This window comes from Pituophis catenifer, unplaced genomic scaffold (genome assembly GCF_029215685.1).
Source record: "Pituophis catenifer annectens isolate HBS135680 unplaced genomic scaffold, rPitCat1.0.hap2 SCAF_2, whole genome shotgun sequence".
Lineage (NCBI taxonomy): Eukaryota > Metazoa > Chordata > Lepidosauria > Squamata > Colubridae > Pituophis > Pituophis catenifer.
This window is the reverse complement of record NW_027256882.1, coordinates 135983590-136007324: the sequence shown is the minus strand read 5'-3', so window position 1 is coordinate 136007324 and position 23735 is coordinate 135983590. Positions and strand designations below refer to the sequence as shown.

General features: G+C 36.6%; 1 protein-coding gene across 5 annotated transcripts in view; it reads left to right on the top strand.

Moving 5' to 3' along the window:
• SPAG9 (sperm associated antigen 9) overlaps nucleotides 1-23735 on the top strand; it is a 115616-nt gene that overhangs the window by 34662 nt on the left and 57219 nt on the right. For 3 of the 5 annotated variants that reach the window (XM_070937607.1, XM_070937608.1, XM_070937606.1), the window contains exons 4-12: nucleotides 1780-1874; nucleotides 8094-8247; nucleotides 11815-12022; nucleotides 12650-12749; nucleotides 13524-13645; nucleotides 19699-19756; nucleotides 21130-21282; nucleotides 21365-21416; nucleotides 22151-22281. In XM_070937607.1, coding sequence (XP_070793708.1) covers nucleotides 1780-1874; nucleotides 8094-8247; nucleotides 11815-12022; nucleotides 12650-12749; nucleotides 13524-13645; nucleotides 19699-19756; nucleotides 21130-21282; nucleotides 21365-21416; nucleotides 22151-22281 — 1073 coding nt within the window. Of the gene's footprint in view, nucleotides 1-1779; nucleotides 1875-2587; nucleotides 2749-8093; nucleotides 8248-11814; nucleotides 12023-12649; nucleotides 12750-13523; nucleotides 13646-19698; nucleotides 19757-21129; nucleotides 21283-21364; nucleotides 21417-22150; nucleotides 22282-23735 lie in introns of those variants that run through there. The other 2 variants (XM_070937611.1, XM_070937610.1) reach the window with 1 other exon arrangement.

Sequence of the window (23735 nt, the reverse complement as noted above, 5' to 3'; positions counted from 1 at the left end):
CAATGCAATATGACATGATGGTAGGCTTAGCTATAGATAGTAGAACTCAACAAGAGATATTTGTACTAATTATAATTTATTTGTATCTGTAGTTGGTTTATCTGTGAAGGGAGTAATTAATTACCTATGAAAATATTTCTATTTTAATGTTACAGTTGTTGAAATAATGTTTAATAAGCGATCCATCTTTATGAAATCATGTAAACATGCATGAGTCCTTTTCTGTGCATCATCTGATCTTACTTTGATTCTGAAGATATGGGGAATATTTTTCCACACATTTTAGAAATGTGACATTTTATCTGAAATTAAAAAGCCTTTGCTAGAAGCTGTCTTATCGGGTGCTTGGCCGATAGCATGACATAGCTTCCAACTATTTGTGGAGTGATGTAAATAGACAGATCTGGCTGTCTAACCCTTGGTAAAACCCTTGGTATATGTGTTTAATTTACTCAGATAAAAAAGTACCTCAATTGATTGTTGGTATATTAAAATGCTTAAGCATGCACTTTTTAATTCTAGATTCTATTTCCAATTAATTCTAATTCTACAATAGGAATCTTAGAAAACACATTTATGTGAAATTGATCTGGAAGTAGTTTATTGTGACACAAATAGTAGAATTGGTGGATTCCTGTCAATGACTAATATACTAAACTCATTATGAATGGATTCCGCAACTGTCTTACTCTTTCCCCTTATTTTTTTCCTGTAAGATACAATGCAATAAAACCTTAGTCAGCTGTAGTCTACAGAATAATTGAACCAAGATCTTCACCTAGTCCAGACCAAGAGAGATCAACATCTCATTTTCAACAATGGAAAAACCACCAGGGCATGAGAGCAATATCCTTCTGTCCCTCATTGAAGTATAAATGGCATGCTGACACAATATATTAAAATTCATAACCTATCAGATACATTGCTGTGAGCATGTGTGTTTAGTTGCCAATCTTTTAAAAATATACTATAAACTTAAAATAAGGGTGGGATATTAAATGTGCCAAATGAAAAACAATGTCAACTTCTCTGGCTCAGTTCAGATGTAATCAGAAGCTACTTTGCTATCCCATTCCCCTTCTCATAATAAAGGGAGTTGGAACCATATCTCCTCTTGTGTTTAGAAGTCAAGTTACTGGTTTAATTATGGTTTCTGAAAAAGTTGGATCTGAAACCTTTTTGTTGAGACTTGTTTTCAGTTCCCCAAATTTAGTTATTTGCAGGTAATTCTTCTGTAGTGAAAAGAAGACGCGAAAACTTCTTATTTCCTCACAGAATCTTCCACAACCCTTTCACATAATGAGGAATCATGGTTTCCCATTGCATCAGAACTGGGCACCAGTGTAACCTTCTCCAACCACCCATCCTTCCCCAAACAAATATGTGAAGTTTTCTCAGTTTATCAAGGTATCTTTTCCACTCGATCACGGATGGGGCTTCTACTGGTTCTCTTGGTTTGCACTTGGGTGACAGTGTATATTTGTCTCATGTTGCTGAAATTGTATAATTTTATAAATGTGTGGAAGTGTAAAAAAAAAAAGGAACGCTTGTATTAATGTAAATTAAGATAAAGTTGTATATTGGAAGGGGAAAATAACTTTAGAACAAATTAATGTATTATGATGATAGTTTTTGATGCATGGGATGATTTATATAGTCTGAAGTAGTAGTTTCTTGATAGGTGGAACATTGGGGAATTGAAAGAAAATAATTTAAAAAATAGCTTAAATAGGTATGAAACAGTTTAAACTCTTTTATCCTCCCCCCTTTTAATAACAGATGATTCATAATTACATGGAACATTTGGAAAGAGCAAAATTTCATCAGTTGACAGGAGGTGAACAACCAGAGCCCATCTTGCACAGTAGAATTAGGTAAGCTTCATTGATTTTTGCCTGAGTAAAACCTATTAAGTTTTGTTTCAAACCTTTGTTTTTTTATCTTGAATAATGAATAATCACAATTATATTTTTGCTGGAATATAAGAAAGACTGTAAAAGTTTTGCAAGAGGAATGAACATTATTTTAATGGGAAAATTGCCTTGTTGACACTGTTTTAGGTTTAAAACTCATTCTTATCTACATTTCGTGTAAAAGGATTTTTCTTTCCCTTCTCCAATGGAGATGAAGAACGACCAAAGGATATGCAATTAAGGGTGTGAAATAACTGAATCTCATTTCCATTTTTATACTATTGAGCACATTTTCATGAAAGGACATCTCCAACTAAAGCTTTGTCTACATTATGGAGACGCCTGAGCTTCCTGTCCAATCAAGTGGAGCCAAGCTGCAAAGGTTCAGCGTAGGGGGTGGAGGAAACTGCCAACAAGCTTGCTTGTATCCTTAGGTTGCTGCATAGATGCTGAAGCAAAGAGAAGCCGCTCGGATTGCTTTTTTCTTTGTAGGTGGGGGAGGAGAGCGAGGTGATGTCATTTTGCTTTGGAGCTGCTGCAGAAGATAGTGGAAAGCGGCTGTCGATGGCATTGTTTCTGTGGCAGCAGCTCAATGACAGACTTTTACTACAAAGATACTCTCTTGTCCCCTGCGTAGCCTCGGTTCTTGCATTTCACCATGCCAGCGCAGCGCCATGAGTCCTGGATGCATGCTGCTATTTGTATTTGGCTTCGTTGGCGGGGCGGTGGTCATTAATTCAGCGATTTTAGTGTCTCTTTCCGTTTTGCTGCTTGTGCACTTTTCTATATCCACTGGTGTGCCAGCTCTGACGCAGAATTTACCAAGGATTCTCAGGTATTCAGACCCTGGAACCTTTGCTTTTTTTAAAAAAAAAAAAATTCTTTGTTCTTAGCCTACCATGTTATTTCTCCTCTCTTGAGTAGGAGTGGAAAGCGGGAAATGGTGGGGTGATGCTGATTTGAAGAGCCATTTTCAAATCGCAATTTGATATTTTGTAGAAAATGTACAATTTACTATTGTAAAGATGGGATGTGAATTTGATGCTTTGTTTGAGATTACAAAATCAGTTGCTTCTTGAGAAAATCCATTAGCTCTTTCAGGCAATTAGCAACTTCAAAAAGGTTTCTGTAGCAGCCCTTCGTTTATTCAGTTTGTGTTTTGCTCTCAAAAATCTTGTATAAATGCCTGGGATTAATTCTTCAACACAGATTATTCAAATTGAATAATTGCTTTTTATTTCTCTAAATAGATTGTGGGCATGCATTTAGGTATATTATAATGTGAAAAATAGGATATAAATGTATACTTTTTAAACCTGTATCTAGTAATATTTTTTTTCACCCCAGAGTACTGAGTTGCAGATTGTTTGTCTGGACTTATCAAACTACTTTTAAAGCAACATTGTTTAATATTGCTGCTTGAAAACTTCTATTTCTTAAAAATCAAATATCTACATTGGTTGCATGCATAATTGCATGAATATTAAGGTATGGCTAGCAAATCAAAATCAAGCATTACAGTCTGATATCCACAATTCAGTAAAACTTGTTTCTATCTGGAACCTTTCTCTAATGAAATTTTACCTACATAATGCATATTTGGTGGAATCCATTGATCCAATTCTTATCAATTTGAATTCTGCTGTTACATAAAAGTACAGCAAACAGCATACATGGCTTTTACAGGAGAGTTAATGTAAGTGAATCAATGTATTTTGTCGGATTGCCTTGCCTCATAAGAACTTCTACAAACCTCTTGTGGGGTATTAGGTTTTTCATATTTCCCTGGAAGATCAAGGGAGAGAGAAGTCTTAACATAATCAGGAGATTCTGATAATCCAGTCTAAGGAGATTTAATTTAAAAGTAAAAGGCCATAGAAAGTTTGAAGGATACAAAATGAAGTTAAATTTTATTACAGATGGATCTTTTTGTTTTGTCAAAAATGTTTACAAAAAGCTGTTTAATGTTTATGCTTCTACAAATATATATATATATATATATATATATATCTGTGTGTGCATGTGTATATATGTATATACAGTATATATGTATATAGTTTTAAATAATTAGTTTTAAATTCTAATTTAAATTATAATATATAGATATATAAACTTTTGGATGCAAAATAAAGTTTATCCATTAACTGGGGTCTTAAATTGTAGGCGGGTATTTTGTAGAAGATTGCAAATATTAGTATTCATGTTTTCAGTAGCTAAGGGTTACCTTTTATCTGGTTTTGCAAGCCAGTGAGGAATCTGACCAATTGTGAAGAATTGATTGAGAGTTTTCAGATGTGGTATTCACACAATGAATAAAGGATCTGAATGTTCTTTCACTCATACTATAGCTGAAAATAGAAAGTAGAGGGGTAGAACTTCCCCTCACCCCTTTACAGTGTAGCTAATATAACTGGAGTACAATGGTGGATTTAAGCACACATGTATAGAACTGGTAGCATCTTTCCATGGGTTATATTGCATTTGCACTTACTTGACCATTCCTACTTAACATTTGATTTTTTAAAATAATTTTTTCTCCATTTTACTGTTGTAAGATGCCCGGAGTAGCCCCACGGCAAGATGGGTTTCAAATAAATTTAACAAAATATTTAAAAAATTGAAATTAAACAGTCTCCATTAGTGTTTGTTTCTCGGCAGAATGTAAAAAATTATTTCAGAGTAGGCCAATGATGAGTGATTTTTTTTTTTTTTAAAAGATTTGATACCATTACAGTGGAATATATGAGCATCTTCATATATTCTGTTAAAAACAGATTGCTTATAAGCTCTATCTCCTTAATAAAAAAAGAGTGGCTATGTCCTTTCCATTGACAAGACACATTTCAAGATCAAGTGGAAACTTTGAAACTAGAGGAGAATGATAAATTGAAGCTGTGGAATTCAAAAGAGTCCAAGTGGGAAGATTGAATTAGAGCTGTGCAAAGCATCCAAAGACACGCGGAACAAAATATATTTTGTACAAGTGAAGTTCTCCTTGAAGAATTGTGGCTTAGGTTGTTCTTTGTGCCTTTTCTGCATTCAGCTGCTTTGTTTAGATGACCGACTGAGCAGAATGTACATGGAAAACCCGGGAAAGCGCTCAAAATTGCTAGGTTGGCCTTCAGAAGATGCAGCTGCCTCAGGGGTTTAAGAAGTGTTTTGTTCACACTAATACGCTACATGAAGTGTGTTTTACATTGTTCTAGCATTAAATTTTGTAAAACAACTTAACAGATATAAATGCCCCATGTTATGGCTTGTTACAATGTGTGAATGTTGCTCAATAAAGATGATTTAAACATGCCATGGCTTTGCTTAATGTGTATATCTTTTCACACTCTTTTCACATGATACATAATAGCAGCATAATTGCAAACTGGAAATTTTCCTATATTAAAGCTGTATGGAAGACATGTAGTAGCCACACCATGTACGTTGTTGCTGATGGTGAACTATGTATGTGTGTGTATCTATTCAGATAGATTTTTGTAATAGTTATCTGATGTCTGATAAACAATTACGATTGGATATTTAATAACTAAACATATACAAACTATTCAAATAAATCAGTGCATTCTCTTGGCTTTTCTTGTGAAACGAGGGGTTTCAGAGATAGGTACTATTAGAAAATATTGTACAGAAATCAGATGGAAAATAGATGACTGCATGTATGAATATTTTTGTTTCATGGACTACTTTTTATGTGCAATCAAATGCAGTGCAGTTGCATTTTGATGAATTAGCGAAATACTGTATGTTAAGACTCTGCCATACTTTGGTTTCCATTCAGAAAGATGTTTTGGAATGTGCAGCAGCATAGAAATAGCATCTCCTGCAACTTTTTAAAGAAACTGAGTTTTCTTGGGATTGCACAACTGTCTTCTGAAGCTGACATCTGGTACCATGAGAAGATGCAGTTATGTTAAAGAGTTGTAAGCAAGAGTTTGTGCCCCCGAGTGCTCCTAAACAATTTTTAGAATTGAATTGGAGCTACTGCATAGCCATAGTATGTATGTGAATTGCCAACATTTAACTGAATTATCTTGTTTTAATCAGGTCTAGATGGCACATACAGAAAAGTCTGGATTCCATACATTTTCTTAGCATTAATAAGTTCTGGTGCTTGTGTATCTATTTGCATTTGCATTATTTGTACATTCGTAATGTATACAAAAATGAAAATAGCAAAGGCAATAATTCAAATTCTGTTCAGGGCAGAAGTAGGAAATTCTTTTAGGTCATTCAGATTTTTATATGCCTGGCTACTAATTGAAGATCTTTTAAAATGACAAACATTTATCTTAAACCAAAACATAGTTTTACCTGATTTCTGAGTTTCATGTAAGTATAATTTGGGGTCATCTGGAAACATTTACTTTTCTCATCAAAAGCTTCTTATGATTGCTCACAATGTTTAAAAAGGCTAATATTAAAAATAAAATATTTTTTAAAAATGAAGACAATTCATGTCTTCCTTGAGTTACAACGATTTGTTCAGTGACTGAAGGTATGATGGCTCTGAACAAAGGGGTTTATGACCCATTCTCAAGGTTCCAGTCATTGCAGCATCCCACAATTGGGTGATCGCTGTTGCCAACCTTCTCTGCTGGCACTTCCCAGAAGCAAAATCAATGGAGAAGTCAGCAGGAAAGGTCACAAGTCACTCCCCAACATTTCTTTGCTTCCACACACTGCAATCCCCTTCCCTCTTGCTTGCTTACACCCATGAGCCCCCTCTTTCCCAGCCTCCCTATCCTCTCACTTTGGTGGTAAGCAGAAATCAATGGCAGAACATAATCATACACAAGCCACCGGTGGGAACTGTCAAGCTAATCAGGGCCCTGAGAGGAAGCCAGCACAAATGATCTGATGTACAATATGATCTGATGTAAATCGAACCAATAAATAAATAAATAATTGGCACATAACCTGTAGTGCAGATGTTGGTTGATTGTAGTTACTCCTCAGTTACTCCTTTTATTTAACTGCCTGACCTGGTACTTTACTTTGTGTTGATTTGCTTAACCAAAGAGACTTTTTCTGGTCATCTCCCATTGTTCATGGCACAAATGATTCATTGCTGATATGTAACTATCTTTTCCTCCCGCACTACGCCTGGCCACATGTCAGCCCACCTTGGTTTCTCATTTTAGCCCATAGACTAATAAGCACATTGGTTGTTTTGCATGTGCAAATGGTATTTCCTTAGAATAACCAAATGCTGCAGGGGAGGAGTCATTATCTTTGAGGCAAAACCCTGTAGTATGATAGATGTGACATAGACCTTGCAGTAATAGCAATGGAGATGGCTGCCTGCAGCTATAGATGTCCTACACAGGAGTGCCAGTCTAAAACACTATAGAAATCTGAAGCAGTGTTTCTTGATCTTGCTCCACTTGGAGCCATCCTTTCTGTGGGAAACTTGGCTGGTGATACAGTGTGAATAAAAGTTTTTATAGAGTACAGGGCAAGTCTGGTGAATGGCTGTGTAGGACCAGCATACTAATCAATTGAATAGTCAAAATGTGCTGGTTTGACTGTAGTCAATATTTGTTAAACATTCTCTGAAATCATGAATGTCTCTGTGTGGTAGCCAAGGTTTTTAATTATTATTCCATATGGAAACGAGGATCCTTTTATTATCTAGTCCCAAATGATACTTAATAAGGAAAGATAAAGGATACTCCAAAGGAAAGATAGCCTGTATTATCTTCCATAAACTCTAATTTTAATTTAAATAGGCAGGAATACCTTGATTGAAATCGGGTTTCTCACTGATATTACTTTACAAACTGAGAAATCTTGTAAACCAATTAAGTTTACAATTACAACATTATTTGTTTTGTTGTTGTAACTAGCTTTTGCATCTCTTGGTCTAACTATTTGTATGGCTTCCTTTCCCAGAAAGTATCTTTACAACATTGCAGGGTAATATCTTCTCTCTAGCAAGATTTTCTAACCACAGGTGTTGATATTAGCTTTGTCTCTGGAAAATATATTACTAATATGGCCTTAAATGAATTAATATATACATTGTCTACTGCCCATATGTAAAGCAGCGTACGAGAGTATTTATCTTGAATCCCTTTAAAATGATAAACATGATTTTAACATTTTAAGTTTCAAAAATTGAGAATGTGTAAGAAATTATAACATATGATATTGTCCCCTTATCTACAGAAAGGAGCCTCCTATATCATTGGGTATATTTCCGCTCCCTCCAGGAGATGCGCTTCTTACTCCTGATACTCAGAGGGGATCAGTAGAAACTCCTGGATCCGAGAGTTGGAAGTTCCGTGAACTAAGTCAGCCTCGTTCCCGCACCAGTCTCAAGGTGAAGGAGCTATTTCAATTTTCACAGTGAAAAAAATTATTAATCTTTTCCTTAGGATGTATGTGTGTGAGCAAAAGCTAAACTTCCAATTGTCTTTTCTTAGTGCACAAATTTTTGAAACTCATTCCAGGTGAGTTAAAGGTAAGTTCCCTTTTCTTCTAATGTATAGTTTATTGAAAGGCTGATAGCACTTGGGAATGTGGAAAGACAAAATTTTCTAATTTTTTTAGACATACTGTTTTCTAAGCTTGCAGTTGGGTAGAATCTCTTGTAGGGCTTTTAGGAATTATTAATATTAATATTTACTGTTTTCATTTTTTGATTATTAGCATGATTATGGTTTTGTTTTTAAAGATTTCCTATGGGAAGATGTGTGTTGGGGAAAAAAAACATAAGGACAAAGCAGAAAACCAAGTGTATATTTTTTATCTAAAAGAGCTTGTTGCTTGGATAACTAATTTATAGCAATAATTGTATCAAAATAATTAATTTTGTGCTGGCTAAAAATATAAATGTTGTTGTGATCAATGAAATTTCTTAAAGAACTTTACTCCTTAAATCAGTAATGCCATGATACTCACTGTATTTTCTGGTGGGACTTAACTGATACCCTTTCTTCTAGACTGTATGGTATCCACCGAGCAAGCATTTATTATAATATAGCCCTGAATGAGGCTATAATATGAATCTATTCACATGAATTGGTTATTAATTACATATAATTCTTCACTTCAGAATTATAGCCCTAAAGCTTCAAGTTGAACTTGATACATTGTTTGGTACACATTGGGTTATGGGTCAATGAAGCTAATGAAAAAGTTAACCCTTACATATTTAAACGTAGAGCTATGTGGATTGCATGCACTTTAGATTGTCTGGTGAAGGATAATCTTTTGCACTTTTTCTGGACATTCTGGTGAAGGATAATCATTGCCACTTTTTCTGGACACTGGATATCTGAAATATTTAAATTCATTGATATTCTAAGTACTGCAAAGTAAACTGAGAAAATCCCCAACACATGGCAGCCAACTCCAGAAGACTCCGGGTAGCTTCTGAACAGCTACCATATGAGATGGTTTAGATTGAAAAAGTGTAACTGCTCACAGGTCACTTAGAAGCTTCATGGATGAATGAGGTTTAAATTCTATTTTCCACTCCTTTAGTTTAACATGGTAATAACTACTTAATTTTGCCTGCACATACTGAATGGTAATCCCTCCTTTCATGTGCGACTGAAAATTGCATTAAGGAGAAGCACAAACGACAATATAAGATCTTAAACACTTAAGGTCTTAGAGCGATGTAATCATTATTTTCTTAATAGCATTTATCAGCTTTGACTGAAACATTAATTTAAATTTGTCCAGATAGCCTGATACTTTAAGAGCAGCAGCAGCAGATCAGCAATTGCATTTCATTTTTAAAATGAATGGTCACTTTGCAATTAGAAATTTCAGCGTAACCTTTCAAACAAAGGCCTGCAAGTTCTGTTTCTGTTGGTAACTAGGCTTTTTGTTGGGAGCATTTTGACTGCTAAGGTCAATAGTCTGAGCACTGCATTCTTTTCACGATGTGGCTAGAATACAGAAGCTGGGAAATCTTTAGGCAAAGTGGAACTTCATTTCACTCTGGATTTATGGAATAAAACTACAGTTTTTTTTCTTTTGATAAATTGACAGATAAATAAGTCAGGGTATCTTTGCTGGATTTTCGGAGGAGGGGTTGGTGGATTTAGGAATGTCACTCTTAGCAGCAAAGTTAAAACTATTTCTAAAAGTGTTTTGCTTGAGTAGAAGATAATTTTAGAATATCTTGTCCAAGAAAGCAGAACATAAGGGGCAAACATCTATGTAGGAGAGATTTCTCCTTTATGAGATGGTGTAATGATGGAGACTAGAACTATGTCAGTAGATGCATACATTGAATTTGATAGTTTACAATAATGAACCTAAACAGGGTGGGGTATAACCATCTTATATAGGTTGGTACAAATGAAAATGAAATATAAAAGGAAATTATAAATATTACTGGGCTGTTGATACAAATTGCTAGTGTCAGTTAAAATGGTCAAACAATTAAAATTTGCTCAGATGCTTATAAACAGTTTAAATTGTATTCATTGTACTGAGAGGAAGAATGAGGCTTGGAATACATTGTTAATTAACACAGATGCTTTATTTATTTATTCATTCATTGATTTTATATGACTACCATTTGCATCTTTTTTTTAAAAAAACAATTTTTTATTTTAAAACAAAAACAAAACATAAAACCATCATCATTCCAAACAATTACATCTTTCTTTTTTTATACTCTGAATGTACGACATGTAAAATAAATGATGTATTAAAGTAGCATAAGACAATATGTAAATTGTTTAAATTATTTAAACACGTATACACTGATTAATTCTGCATATTTTAAAATTATGGACACATTAATCTAGTACTTATTAGTCTAATAATGTTAACAACATATACTTTCCTATGGAAAGTAAAAGAGAAGTGAAATTTTATGGGCATATATCTCTTGTGCATTTCCTTTGGCAAACTGGTACAATAGGAACTGTGATGGTGCGATGGTTAGAATGCAGTATTGCAGGCTAACTCTGCCCACTGCCAGATATTTGATCTTCACCGGCTCAAGGTTGACTCAGCCTTCCATGCTTCCGAGCTTTATAAAATGAGGACCCAGATTGTTGGCAATATGCCGACATTTGTAAACAGCGTAGAAAGTGCTCTAAAGCACTATGAAGCAGTATATAAGTCTAAGGGCTATTGCTAATAAAATATTGTTTCAAAAATTAAAAAAACAACAACCTGATTTCTATAAATCCCACCTCCCTTCTTGCTTGTGTAATTTTTCAGCAGCGCCAGTCATTGAACAGCTGAATATGATTTTTAGGAACAAGGGGGTATATAGCTAATGAGAAGTTGAACTTCTTGGCATTGGGATAGAGGCCTCCTGAAGGAAAACATGGTTGAAGAGGATGAAACTTTGAAAAGGACATATTGTAGGTTGACTTGAGGTGGGTTAATGGAATGGTATGTGGGAAAGATCTTGAGAAATAGGAAGAAGAGCTGCAGACATGGCAATTTATATCATGTAAAAAAATTCTCAGTCCACAGAAGGGTGGGCTGGAAAGCATTTCAGAAAGTATTTTCCCTAGTTTACCAGAGAGTAAAAAGGAGGATAAATCTTGCAAGATTCTGTTAATGTAAGCTTATTGTAAAGATAGTGTAGGTACTCATAATTGTGCTTTTTGTCTGGACCTCGAAGAGCTAACAGTTAATTAAAAAAGACTTAAATGCTTAGTTAGTATAGAAGTATTATTGAATATGAGAAAAGTGTATTTTGTATCGAGGTTGGTACCTTGAATATAATTGGATGGCATCTCCATTAAGAGAATTTTTTAAAGTGAAATTGCTTTTGCACAAAGAAACATGCACCTTTTAGCTGGAAAACACAGTAAAATATCTGGCTTCAAGTAGTTAAGTATTAATTCAGGGTTAGGGAATATGCCATATAAATTCTGTAATTACTCCAAACTTCTTCATGCTTTAGGATGAAATTTCTGATGTTAGCCAAGCAGGGTCCAAATCTACTACACCAATCTTAACTGCTGCTTCAGATGTGCTTACGTCTGCGGAGTTTCCCCTGCATGAAGACAAGGAAGGCCTTGCAAAGAATTCTGATTTATGGAACCAGAAATTGGACATAAGCAAGCACATTGAAGTGCAGGTAGCCCAGGAAACAAGAAATGTATCCATTGGTAAGTTTCTAGAGTATTCACATTTTGAGTAATTTAATAGTTTGGGTCATTTAAAATCCACCGTATGCCTACAGGTTCCAGAATTAATAAATATTTAGAGTGCTACTTGTATTCCTCATAGGAAGACATCCGCATATAGAAAGCAGCAGGAAAGTTGTGTGAAGGTGGCCTTATTGATCACAAGCATACTTCAGTGTATTTACAGACTATGAGATTAAATAACAACTGCTCTCAGATTTAGTATATGATCAACTAAGACTAAATTGTCACAATTAAGGATCTTTATGCTGGTAAAATATTATTTTCTATATGACAGAATGTGTTACTAAAGTTTTTCACATTTAGAAAAGATGTTCTGTGAGAAGTGACCATTAATTTTGGAAATGAATAATCTTGTTCATTGATACAGTGGCTGGTGTAGTGTAGTGATTTTATGTGTTGGACTCAGACCAGGCAAAGCTAAATTTTAGTTCTTACTTGATCATGAAGCTCACAGTGTCATTCTCTCCCATTCTTACCTAATTCACAAGATTATATTTTGAGAATAAAATTAGGGGAGATCCTATGTATGCTTCCTTATATTTCATATTCCTTGTTTTTGACAATATTTACCTATTTCTTTTGAAGGAGCTAATGAAAATGATGACAAATCTGAAGTTCAGGCAATCATTGAATCCACTCCAGAGTTGGATATGGATAAAGATCTTAGTGGATATAAAGGTTCAAGGTATTTTGCCAGCAATTTTCACCAGAGATTTTAGGAAAAATACAAATATTACAAGAGAGTTGTTGTAGCTGTTTTGTTGTTGTTATGGCATATGACCAATCTCTTGATCAATACTTTGCAGTCAATAGTAGCATTCAGGCATTCTGTGGCACTCAGATTTTCCATTGACGCTCTGGCCCAAAAACCTTTGATCTACCATGAAGGGCAAAACAGTATGTGCGCAGTAGCCATCACTCAATATCTCCTCCTAAGGGTAACAGGATGTCAGATTATTACGCTGCTTCTCATTTCCACCTGCTTAGCATAGAGAAAGAGATTACAGTGTGTGTGTGTGTGTGGGGGTTGCATATGTTAAACAAAAATGGCTAACCTGTTATGGTGACAATGTGGATACAAAACTGTCAGGAAGAAAGACAAGTGAATCAGAGGAGCTTGTAACTATGCGAACATCAGTGTTGTAGAGGAGAAAATAGTGCCTGATTAATGTGCCTGATATTTCTGCATCCTACTGGGAAAAGAGAGAGAAAGGAAAGGAAAGGAAAGGAAAGGGGGAAGGGAAGGGTGATTGCTGAATGCATTGTTTTTGCTTTAGCTTTCTTAAATAATAAACCATTAATTGTGGCATAATTGTTTATGGAGCAGGATTCACATTGTCTAATCCTTGAAGATTTAGAAAGTGTGCACATTTGTACACTGAGATGTAGACTGGAGAAATAATTTTTTTAAAAAAAGATTTAATTCTTCTCCCTCCTACATTCGATTTTTATTGTGTAGCACTCCTACCAAAGGCATAGAGAACAAAGCATTTGATCGTAACACAGAATCACTCTTTGAAGAACTATCTTCTGCTGGCTCTGGTCTGATTGGGGATGTGGATGAAGGAGCAGACTTGCTGGGTGAGTATTTTTTTAAAAAACTGTTTAGAAATGGTGAAAGCAATTTACAGAATAGTTCAAGGATAGAATTGTGAGGAAAAAGTACTCAAGATATTTCCATACATAATTCGTCTAGTAAATAGAGTTGAAAACATTCACTATTTACCTTTAATGTTGTCATTTGTTTAAATGTTTACCACACAAATCATATTTATGCCTGTACTTATTCATTAAAAAAGGGTTCCCATTAGGAACCAATCTTTTGGCCAATCAAAATAGTGGGTAATGATGGTATAAACCATATTGTTTATTTCATTGTGGTGAGATTTTCTTAAACCTTCCATTGCATCATTATACTTTCAGTTGCTATTAATGTATGTTAGATGAACATCCCTAATGCTTTACATTTCTTCAACCTTACCATTCAGTCTCCCTCCCACCTCCTCCAGTCTGGTTTTATTTATGTGGGTGAGGAATCTTTTGGAGGATAGGCAGAAGAGAAAGGAGGAATTTGTTTTAGGAAATCTGTAACTTTTTAGCTATAAAAGAATTTCCTAGATGCCTTTTCTATCTAGGAATTAACGGGGAAGGTAAGGTTTCCCCTGTTTTAAAGTTTAAAAAAAAGTGAATTTGACATTAGTACAGTAATTACCTTGAAATGGGGTGTGCCCTAAAAACCTGGTTGTTCTCTCAGGCTTTGAGCTGGGGTGGCTGAAACCCCCTCATTAAATAAAAGTTAATGTTCTATTTAATCATTAAATAGACATTAATGGGATATTTGGGATGTCTGCGAGGTTTGCTATCTTGCTCCTTTTTCTTTTTTTCTAGATTCTTTTTTGTTGTTATTTCTTACATTGTTTTATACAGGTAGTCCTCGACTTACGACCACAATTGAGCCCAAAATTTATGTTGCTAAGTGAAACATTTGTTAAATGAGTTTTGCCCCATTTTACGACCTTTCTTGCCACAGTTAAGTGAATCACTGCAGTTGTTAAGTTAGTAGCACAGTTGTTAAGTGAATCTGGCTTCCCCATTGACTTTGCCTGTCAGAATGTGGCAAAAGATGGTCGCATGACTCTGGGACACTGCAGCCGTCATAAATGTGAGTCGATTGTCAAGCATCTGAATGTAAATCACATAACCATGGGGATGAAGTCATAATTGTGAAAAATGCTCATAAGCCACTTTTTTCAGTGAGGTTCTAACTTCGCTAAATGAACTGTCGCTAAATGAACTGTTGTAAGTCAAGGACTACCTGTATTGCCTGGTGTGTTGTCAGATGTCCAATGTATTTGGAGTTGGCAGCATCAGAGGGAATAAGATAAATACATGTTTAACATGCTTTAAAATGTCAGGTGTTTTTTTTTTTTTTTTTGAAGTAACATGACTTTTGTTGTACAACTGGGATGTATGTGAGTTGTTCCTTCTTCAAATATTTCTTGGTGGAGGAACATCTCCCACCACAAAATTCATGCAAAGAACACAATTTCCTCTATTCATTTGAAAGTATATATCTATGTTAGTTTGAAGGGAGAAAAATACAGAAAAATACTAAATTTCCTTTCTTCCTCTCTCTTTTCCACCAGAAAAATACTAAATTTCCTTTCTTCCTCTTTCTCTTTTCCAGTTCTCTCTGTAATTTAGCTCCTCGCCCCTGGCTCTGTTTGCTTAAAATAAAACGCAGAAGTGAATGGGAGATACTTCCAATGTTTTATAATTTATCCCATTCCACTAGCAGTCACTTTGTGTTATTCCCACACTGTTTCTGCATTTTTTTAAAAATTAGATTTTTGAGCCATTAAGGTTACTCCTATAGTAGATATAAGCTTTCAAAAAGGCACTTCATAGTGGCACCTTATTAGTATGGTCACAGTTATGTTATTGCTGTTTAGAAAAGTGGGGAATAGCTTTGAAGAGAGGAGAAATGCCTGTAGTAAAAGCATAAATAAGGGATATGTTAGAGGCTGAAACAATTTCACATTTATACCAAAATAGGTAATTTTAAGGGTATATTTAAATAAATAATTAATGCAGTATTAAGATGATCAACAATATTGCTCAGTTGTAACCATGTACTACATAGATTTGTTTTTGTTTTGTTTTTTTGATAGTATGTGTAAGTAGAGCTACCAATATGCATAATGTATTTCTACAGAAGCCCAGCTGTACTCAATCTGAGGGAATACAATTTATATGAAATGTTTTGTATTAGTTTACTGTGCTGTATTTTGGCATGCTTTTGCAACATTAGTTAAATGGCATTCTCCAATTTGCTTTCTCTTGGGCTGCGTACCCAGGAGAATATTCTGGTGTGTATCCTTTTTATATATTTGAAAGTGATCGTTTTGAAGTTCTGCATTCTTGGCTGTTGCTTTCATAATGTCTGTTTCGCAATTTGTTTTGTCTTTATCCTGCCTAGTGCTTTTTAATTTGTTTTGCCTGATAATTATTCTCTGCTCGGAATACCAACAGTTAAAAGTGTTGTTCACATAATTGAAACAGTTCCTTCTTCGAAACTGAAGTATTCTAAAAACCCAAACTTTGACTATTCATTAAAAATAGTCTTCCTTTCTATGGTACTGATCCAAATCCTACCAGTGCAAACAGCAACTGGGGGAAATGATTGGGAATAAGCATATGGCAAGGAGTAATCTTTCTGAAACCATTTTCATTATTCTTTGAGCTTTCATGCAGGACAAAAGGCTGTTTTCTAATCTTTGAAACTTACACAAACAGGAACCATGTTGTAGGATGAAAACTACAAATGCTAGCTAGTTGGAGGACAAAAAGAATAGTATGTGTTTATACTACCCTGGCAGAATGGACACAGAGTGTTCCTGCTTCCCACACAGAAAGCACAGAATCTGGGGATTTTTTTTAAATCTATAGACTTGAGCAGTACTTTGAGTGTGTCTTATCAAACAAACAAACTTCTGTCCCTTTGTTTATATTTTTTCCATAGTGCAGTCTGCTTGTCAAGCACGGGTGTCAAACTTGCGGCGTCACGTTGCCTTCATGTGAAGTTTTGCGATGTTTTTTCCTTTTGCGGAGCTAGGGTGGGTTTGCGCATGACGCATCTAGCCTGCGGGCCGCCAGTTTGACACCCTTGTATTAAAGCATCAGATATTGAAATAAATTGTACTAAATGCGTAAGAATTTCAAAAGTTTATTTTTGCCTTGCTCGGCTAACTTTCTGCATGATTGCAGAGTGCTCACAGAATACCCTCCCTGCAAGAATTTCCCTGTTCCCTGAGGGAAATTTCTGGTGTACAAGCATAATAAATACCAAATAGCCCATTTGCTCTAGAAGTTATTTAAAGTTTTGTACTTTGAAGTGTAGGCAAGACTTTTGGTGAGGAAAGTAGCTTTATTTAAGCCTTAAATAAATGATGCACAGGTAGTCCCATTGCTTCTCATGTTGCAACAATCTAACAGTCATTAAGTGAGTTCACCTTCCTTAATCACCCCCACCCCTGCTTTCCCTGATACAGACATGAAGTGGAGCTTGAGGTGTCTAGAAGTGAGGAAAGCTTTAGTAGACCTAGCATAGGCCCAGAGTCACCTGCCTCAGACTCCCCCAAGGTTTTCCCCACTCCCTCAGAAACTCTGTGCTCTGCTTCCCAACATTAGGGGTTCCCATAGCCTTTGGACTACTCTTTCCCTGGGTCCCCGCAGGCCTTTCCCGTCCACACTCAATGCTATAGACCTTTGGCCTGCTCCCTATCCTGCCAGGCCCTACCTCTCCTCCCCACCATCTGTCACTCATTGTGCACCTACCTTTCAAAGATATACAGAGCTCCAGACTTGTGGATTTGTAGCTGCTCCAAAATGGCAGCTACTTTAGGGACACAGCCATGCGGCCCAGTGATGAAGCAGTCTGTTGTGTTTTCCTAACGGAGCTTTCTGCAGCACTGTGTGGGTTAGGGAAGCAGAGCAGACTGTTTCATCTCTGGGCCGCATGACTGTGTCCTAGAAGTGGCTGCTGCTTCAGTGTGGCCACAAGCTTTCCACAATGCTGCACAGAGCAGAACGTTTTGTCCCTGGGTCACATGGCTGCATGCTGGAAGTGCCTACCATTTGGATGCAGCCAGAGTTCCTTGGCGGCTGCTCAGAAAATGGTGGCCCCTTCTGGGACCCAGGGACACTGAGGGATGGAGTGGTTTGCCCTCTTTCCCCACCACGAGGTTGGAGCCACAGAGATCTTCCACAGGTAAGTGTGCAGTGGGTGGTTGAGTTGGGAAGGAGGCCCAAGCCCTGTGGAGGGAAAACAGGCCCAGGGTCTGCAGGGACCCAGTGGGGCAGGATGAGGGAAGACAGGCAAAGAGGAGGACACTGCAACATTTCTGAGGTCAGTCATAAGAACAAATTACTGTGGAGCTGTGTAGCAGCCATAACTTCGGAACAGGGTCATAAATGATTTTTGGCAGGTGGGTCTGTCGTAACTTCGAACAGTTGCTAAGAGACTGGTCGTCAAGCTAGTACTACCTGCACTTATAGGTCTCATTTCCCATCATTTCATGTATATGCAGTAATACCAAGCATTTCCCTACCGTTACCCACATTTTATGAAGCCACCTACAGTATATTAAATGTGGATAGGTGGACATGTGGATAACTACTAGTTAACAACCCAAAATGATTAACCTATGATTAGATTTGTATAAAAAGGCCCAATTAAAAGTCAAACATCAGACATGTTCATATTATACTGCATCCTTTCAAAAGATAGTTCTTGTAGTAATGTGTAGTTTTCTCTATCTTGCGTTCCATTAAAATATATGCAATTTTGATACAATGGAACAAAAAAAAGTAAAAATAAAGGAATCTGTTATGGTTAAGAGCGTGTTCTACAAGAAAAGTTTTAAATAGTTTTTACTTTAGAAGAATTGGAATGTGGTACAATGTTTAAAAAAAGTAAGCATGGTTTGGTTGATTAGGTTTGTAATGACTTGATGAGGGCTGTTTTTTGTGGGAAAATACTTGGAATCATCTCATTAAACTGAGTACCATTTCAGTCATTTAAATGCCACATTTATTTAAAAAATCCTAAAGGAGGTTATTGAGGGAAAAACAAAAGAGGATGGGTAATCCATATTTCACTTCTAAATTCATTTGCATTAAAGATAGCAATAGCTGCTATTATCAGCTCTGATAGTGAAATGCGAGCTGGTTTTACCAGTATTTCTGAATACTACTTATTGGGGATGGGATATTCTCCCTTTCAGGCCTGTTGTGATATTTGGAGAGATCTCTGGTAGCTTCTCTAAGAAAGTGGGAGGCTGGATTGGATGGATCCTTGATCTAGAAACGGCTCTCTTTTAACTGTTTGTCTTGCTGCTCTACATATCTTGCTGTAGCCATTTAATGCTGGCTTTACCCTGAAATCACCCATGTTTCAAATTCTCAGCCTTCACTGTTCTGTACTTCATTTTTACTGTTCTCATTACATATTTCTTCTTCCTTTTGCTCTTCATGGGATGCATGGGCTTTAAAGACCATGATTTCTTTGGTAAGGCATCATCTCATTTGAGGAACATTTGCAAGGGCTTTCTATCATTTGAGCTTCTTATATTCAGTATTTCTCGTGGTATCACCTATTTGAGTATGAGATTACATAATATAAAGTTTTCCTGTTGTATTACTGTGGTTACCAAATGAGATAGAATTTATTTTGTTTTATGCGCTTGGACTGAAAGTATTTTGCCTCGCTCCTTTGGGTTTCAAAACTGAACTCCATACTGGATTCATTTACAACCTAAGAGCAAAATACTTTATATCTGAAAACTCTTTTCTGATCAGTGGTTATGTTCGAAGTGCTCTGATCACAGAACATCTCTGCTTGTGAAATTATTTCATTTTAGTGAGGATACAAATCCGTAAACATTTATATCAGATGGTAGGAAAATTCCATGGCAATGAATTAGTAAGACAAGTAAGATGTCTTACTTGTGTGGTAGAATTGTGAGCTCCAGAGCACATGCTGAATATGCTGATCAGTGCAGTTATTAAAACTTGCAGTTGTTAAAGCACATATCTGTCTTTTAATGTTTGTTTATTCTCTATGGTTTTGAAAGGAATGGGTCGTGAAGTTGAAAACCTTATCCTAGAAAATACACAACTACTCGAAACCAAGTGAGTAATAATTTCTCCGTTTTTAGATACACTAACCCCATGATGGCGAACCTATGGCATGAGTGCCACATGTGACACGCGGAGCCATATCTGTGGGCACACGAGTGTTGCCCTAGCTCAGCTCCAGTGCACATGTGCGCGTTGGCCAGCTGATTTTCAGGCCTTCTGGGCCCACCTGAAGTCGGGAAATGGGCCATTTCCGGTCTCCAAAGGGCCTCCGGGGCAATGGGGAAAGCGTTTTCGCCCTCATCAGGCTCCAAGAAAGCCTCTGGAGCCTGGGGTGGGGGAAAAACAGGCTTATCGGGCCCACCGTGCCATCACGTGCTAAAAGCAGGGGTTGCACATGTGTGGGGGGGTTTCACACGTGCATGCGTGGGGGGGTGGGGGGCATTGAATTATGGGTATGGGCATGTGTGTGCGCGACACCCATGTGCTCCCCTCACTTTTGGCACACAATGGCAAAAAGGTTAGCCATCACTGCACTAACCTGTTTCTTTAATTAAACATGATGTTGCATATCCATGAGTTACTGTCTGATAAAGGATATAATAATTTCCCCCAAGTCAGGGGTTCCCAACCTTTTCTATACCCCGCACCCCTAGAATGCTGCTGATATATTCTTGCACCCCTTACAAAAATAAATAATCATATGCATATAATTTGCATATAATTATGCATATAGTCTATAATTTTGAAACTTCTAAACCCAAGTTTTTGCACCCCTTGGAATATCTTCTCGCACCCCAGGTTGGGAACCCCTGCCCTAAGTCTTGTGTGTAATGGCACATGTATACATGCATAGAATTTTGTGAAAAATACATGATAACTGGAAATGAGGTTTTTTTTTTTTTTTTTTTAAATTTGATTTATATGCCGCCCTTCTCCGGAGACTCAGGGTGGCTTACAATGCATTAAGCAATAGCCTTCATTCTTTTGTATATTTTATACAAAGTCAGCTTATTGCCCCCACAAACTGGGTCCTCATTTCACCTACCTTAGAAAGGATGGAAGGCTGAGTCAACCTTGAGCCTTGGAGAGATTCGAACCAGCAGAAATTGCAGGCAGCTGTGTTAATAACAGGGTGCGCTAAACCACTGTACTATCAAGGCTCAAGGTTTTTACTTCAGAACATTAGATTGTACCAGATTTTTGTTGAAAAGACCTTTCTGAAGTATATTGGCTTCACTTAGCAAAATAATAGATTATAAAAAAGTAAAATCAGATTTTTATTTTTGCTTATTGTATTTATTATATGCATGTACTTTATGTATTTATTATATATGTTGCTGTGATGAAGATAGAGTTGTGAGTGACATTATTTCTATCAATTAATATTGTTAGAAGTGATTTAATTGCAATCATCTGTGTTCTAGAAATGCCTTGAATGTGGTGAAGAATGACTTAATAGCAAAAGTTGATGAACTGACATGTGAGAAGGATGTACTGAAAGGAGAATTGGAAGCTGTAAAACTAGCCAAACAAAAGCTTGAAGAGAAGAATAAGGAATTGGAGGAAGAGCTTAGAAAGTGAGCATAAAATTCTTGAATGTGTTACAGTGAGTTTCCTAGAAGAACTCTTGGACTAATTTGATTAATTCCTCTTGTTTAGAGCCCGTGCAGAAGCTGAAGAAGCAAGGCAAAAATCAAAGGAAGAGGATGATGTATGTATTCATACTAATAACATTGGATCTACGTTTTCTCTTATTCTTACAGTACTATGGTTGGGTTGAATCTCCTAGTTTTCTGTGGCATTTTTGTAGAGAAATGTGAGTTTACAGGTTGCTTGTGTATGCCAATTCTGTAACATACTCTGTTGGGAGGTGCGAGGGGGGGAAATCAGAGAGATTCTGAAAGATGTTCAATTAACGTGTTTTTCTCCATTTGGGCCAAAACTGGTCATGAGGCCCTTTTCTCCTCACTGCTGTCAATATTCACACTTACCTGTAAAGCTCTGAACTAGTAGTCCTCAATCTGCAACCATTTGTTTAGTGACCGTTTGAAGTTACAACAGCACTGAAAAGAAGTGACTTATGACTGTTTTTTATACTTAACTATTACAGCATCCCCATGGTCACATAATCAAAATTCAGATGCTTGACAACTGACATGTATTTATGATGGATGCAGTGTCCTGAATCATATGATCACTTTTTGTGACCCTCTGACAAGCAAAAGTCAATAGGGAAGTCAGGTTCACTTAACAGCTGTGGCAAGAAAGGTTGTAAAACAGGACAAAACTCACTTACCAACTGTCTTGCTTAGCAACGGAAATTTGGGACTGTAGGTTGTGGTTGTAAGTCGAGGACTACCTGTACTATAAAAACTGTATATGATAGGCTTTTGTGCTTCCTAGTCTACTTGATTAAGCATGCTTGGTATCTTTTCAACTCTGCAGAGTGATATTCCTACTGCTCAGAGAAAACGATTCACACGTGTTGAGATGGCTCGGGTTCTCATGGAACGAAATCAGTACAAAGAAAGGCTAATGGAGCTTCAAGAAGCAGTGCGATGGACTGAGATGATAAGGCAAGTGCAATTTTTGGTAATATTGTAGACCAATTAAACAAGTCATATACATTTTGTTTACTATGCATGAGAAAAATGCTTCTTTCTAAAAGCAATTCTTTACTGTATTTGTTTTTTTTTTACATAAACATTTCACAAAAGGAATTTATTTAAAAAAAACAGCACTGTTAAAGGTTAACAGAATTATTATGACATATGTTTTTGTGGTGCTTTTATAGATATAAACTAGTTTAAGATTAATTAATTTTTGTAGGCAAGTTTCCATCAGTGGACAAGATTAATTTTTGTTAAGGTTTTAAGAAAATGAATTAAAAAGCATCCAACAATAACAAATGGCATGTGGAAACTTGTTGCAAGAGAACAGATAAAATGATCCAGGTTTTATAGGCATCTCTCCTCATTTGCTTTGGCTATTTTTAAGGACTGTTCTAAAGGCCTTCAGAAATGTGTGTGTTTGTGTGTGCACATCAGTGTGCATGCATACCCTTTAAGCAGTGGTGGGATTCAAGTAATTTAACAACCGGTTCTCTGCCCTATGATTTCTTCCAACAACCAGTTTGCCAAACTGTTCAGAAAGTTAACAACCGGTTCTCCCTAACTGGTGCGAACCCGCTGAATCCCACCACTGCCTTTAAGTCACCGTTTAGTCCTGGCGACTACCTGGACAGGTCCCTTCAGTTAAGTCTTGATAAGATTTCAGATGTAGTTTGCCATGATCACCTTCCTAGAGCTGAGAGACAGAGTGACTGACCCAAAGTTACCCAGTTGGGTAAACTTTGCCTAAGAAGGTCTCCATGTGTAGAACTCACAGACTCCAAGTTTCCAGCCTGGTGTCTTAACCACTATACCAGACTGGCTTTCACTTCAGAAATGAACTATGAAAAACAGCATAGGTGTAGTACAGAGGGGAAAAAAATGGGTTTTATTATTTTATGTATTCTGTTGAGATGGAAGAAGGAAAGAACAAGAAGCAAGAAAGTTGTTGCAGGAGCAGCAGAAAAAGTCAAAGCATGAAAAAGAAAAGCAGAGTGGGAAAGTAAGGGAAAGAAAAAAAGGAATAGCTAACTGGAAAGCTAACATGGATGTGGTACTTGGTACTTCGAAGTTTGATCCAGTTTCTGCTGTGAGAGTGGACTAGTTTCGTAACAGCTGTTTCTTGGTAGGGATACCACTGGGAAGCAGCATGCCACTCATAGAAAATTGACCTAATGCCAGGTTGCTATTTCTGAATGAAATCTGTTTCAGAATTAAAACTGGCCAAGTTGGTATTCTAATTGCAGTAAGACAGATGACATGATCACTCTAGGAATAGATTACTGATTACAACTGTGCTTCTGGTGTAAACGAACTTGACATGGAGGCAGTTAAATAGTAGACTATAAACCTCTCTAGGTCCTGTTGTACATTTGGCTGACTTTGGCCTTGTTGCATAGTGTTGAACATGCATTATAATT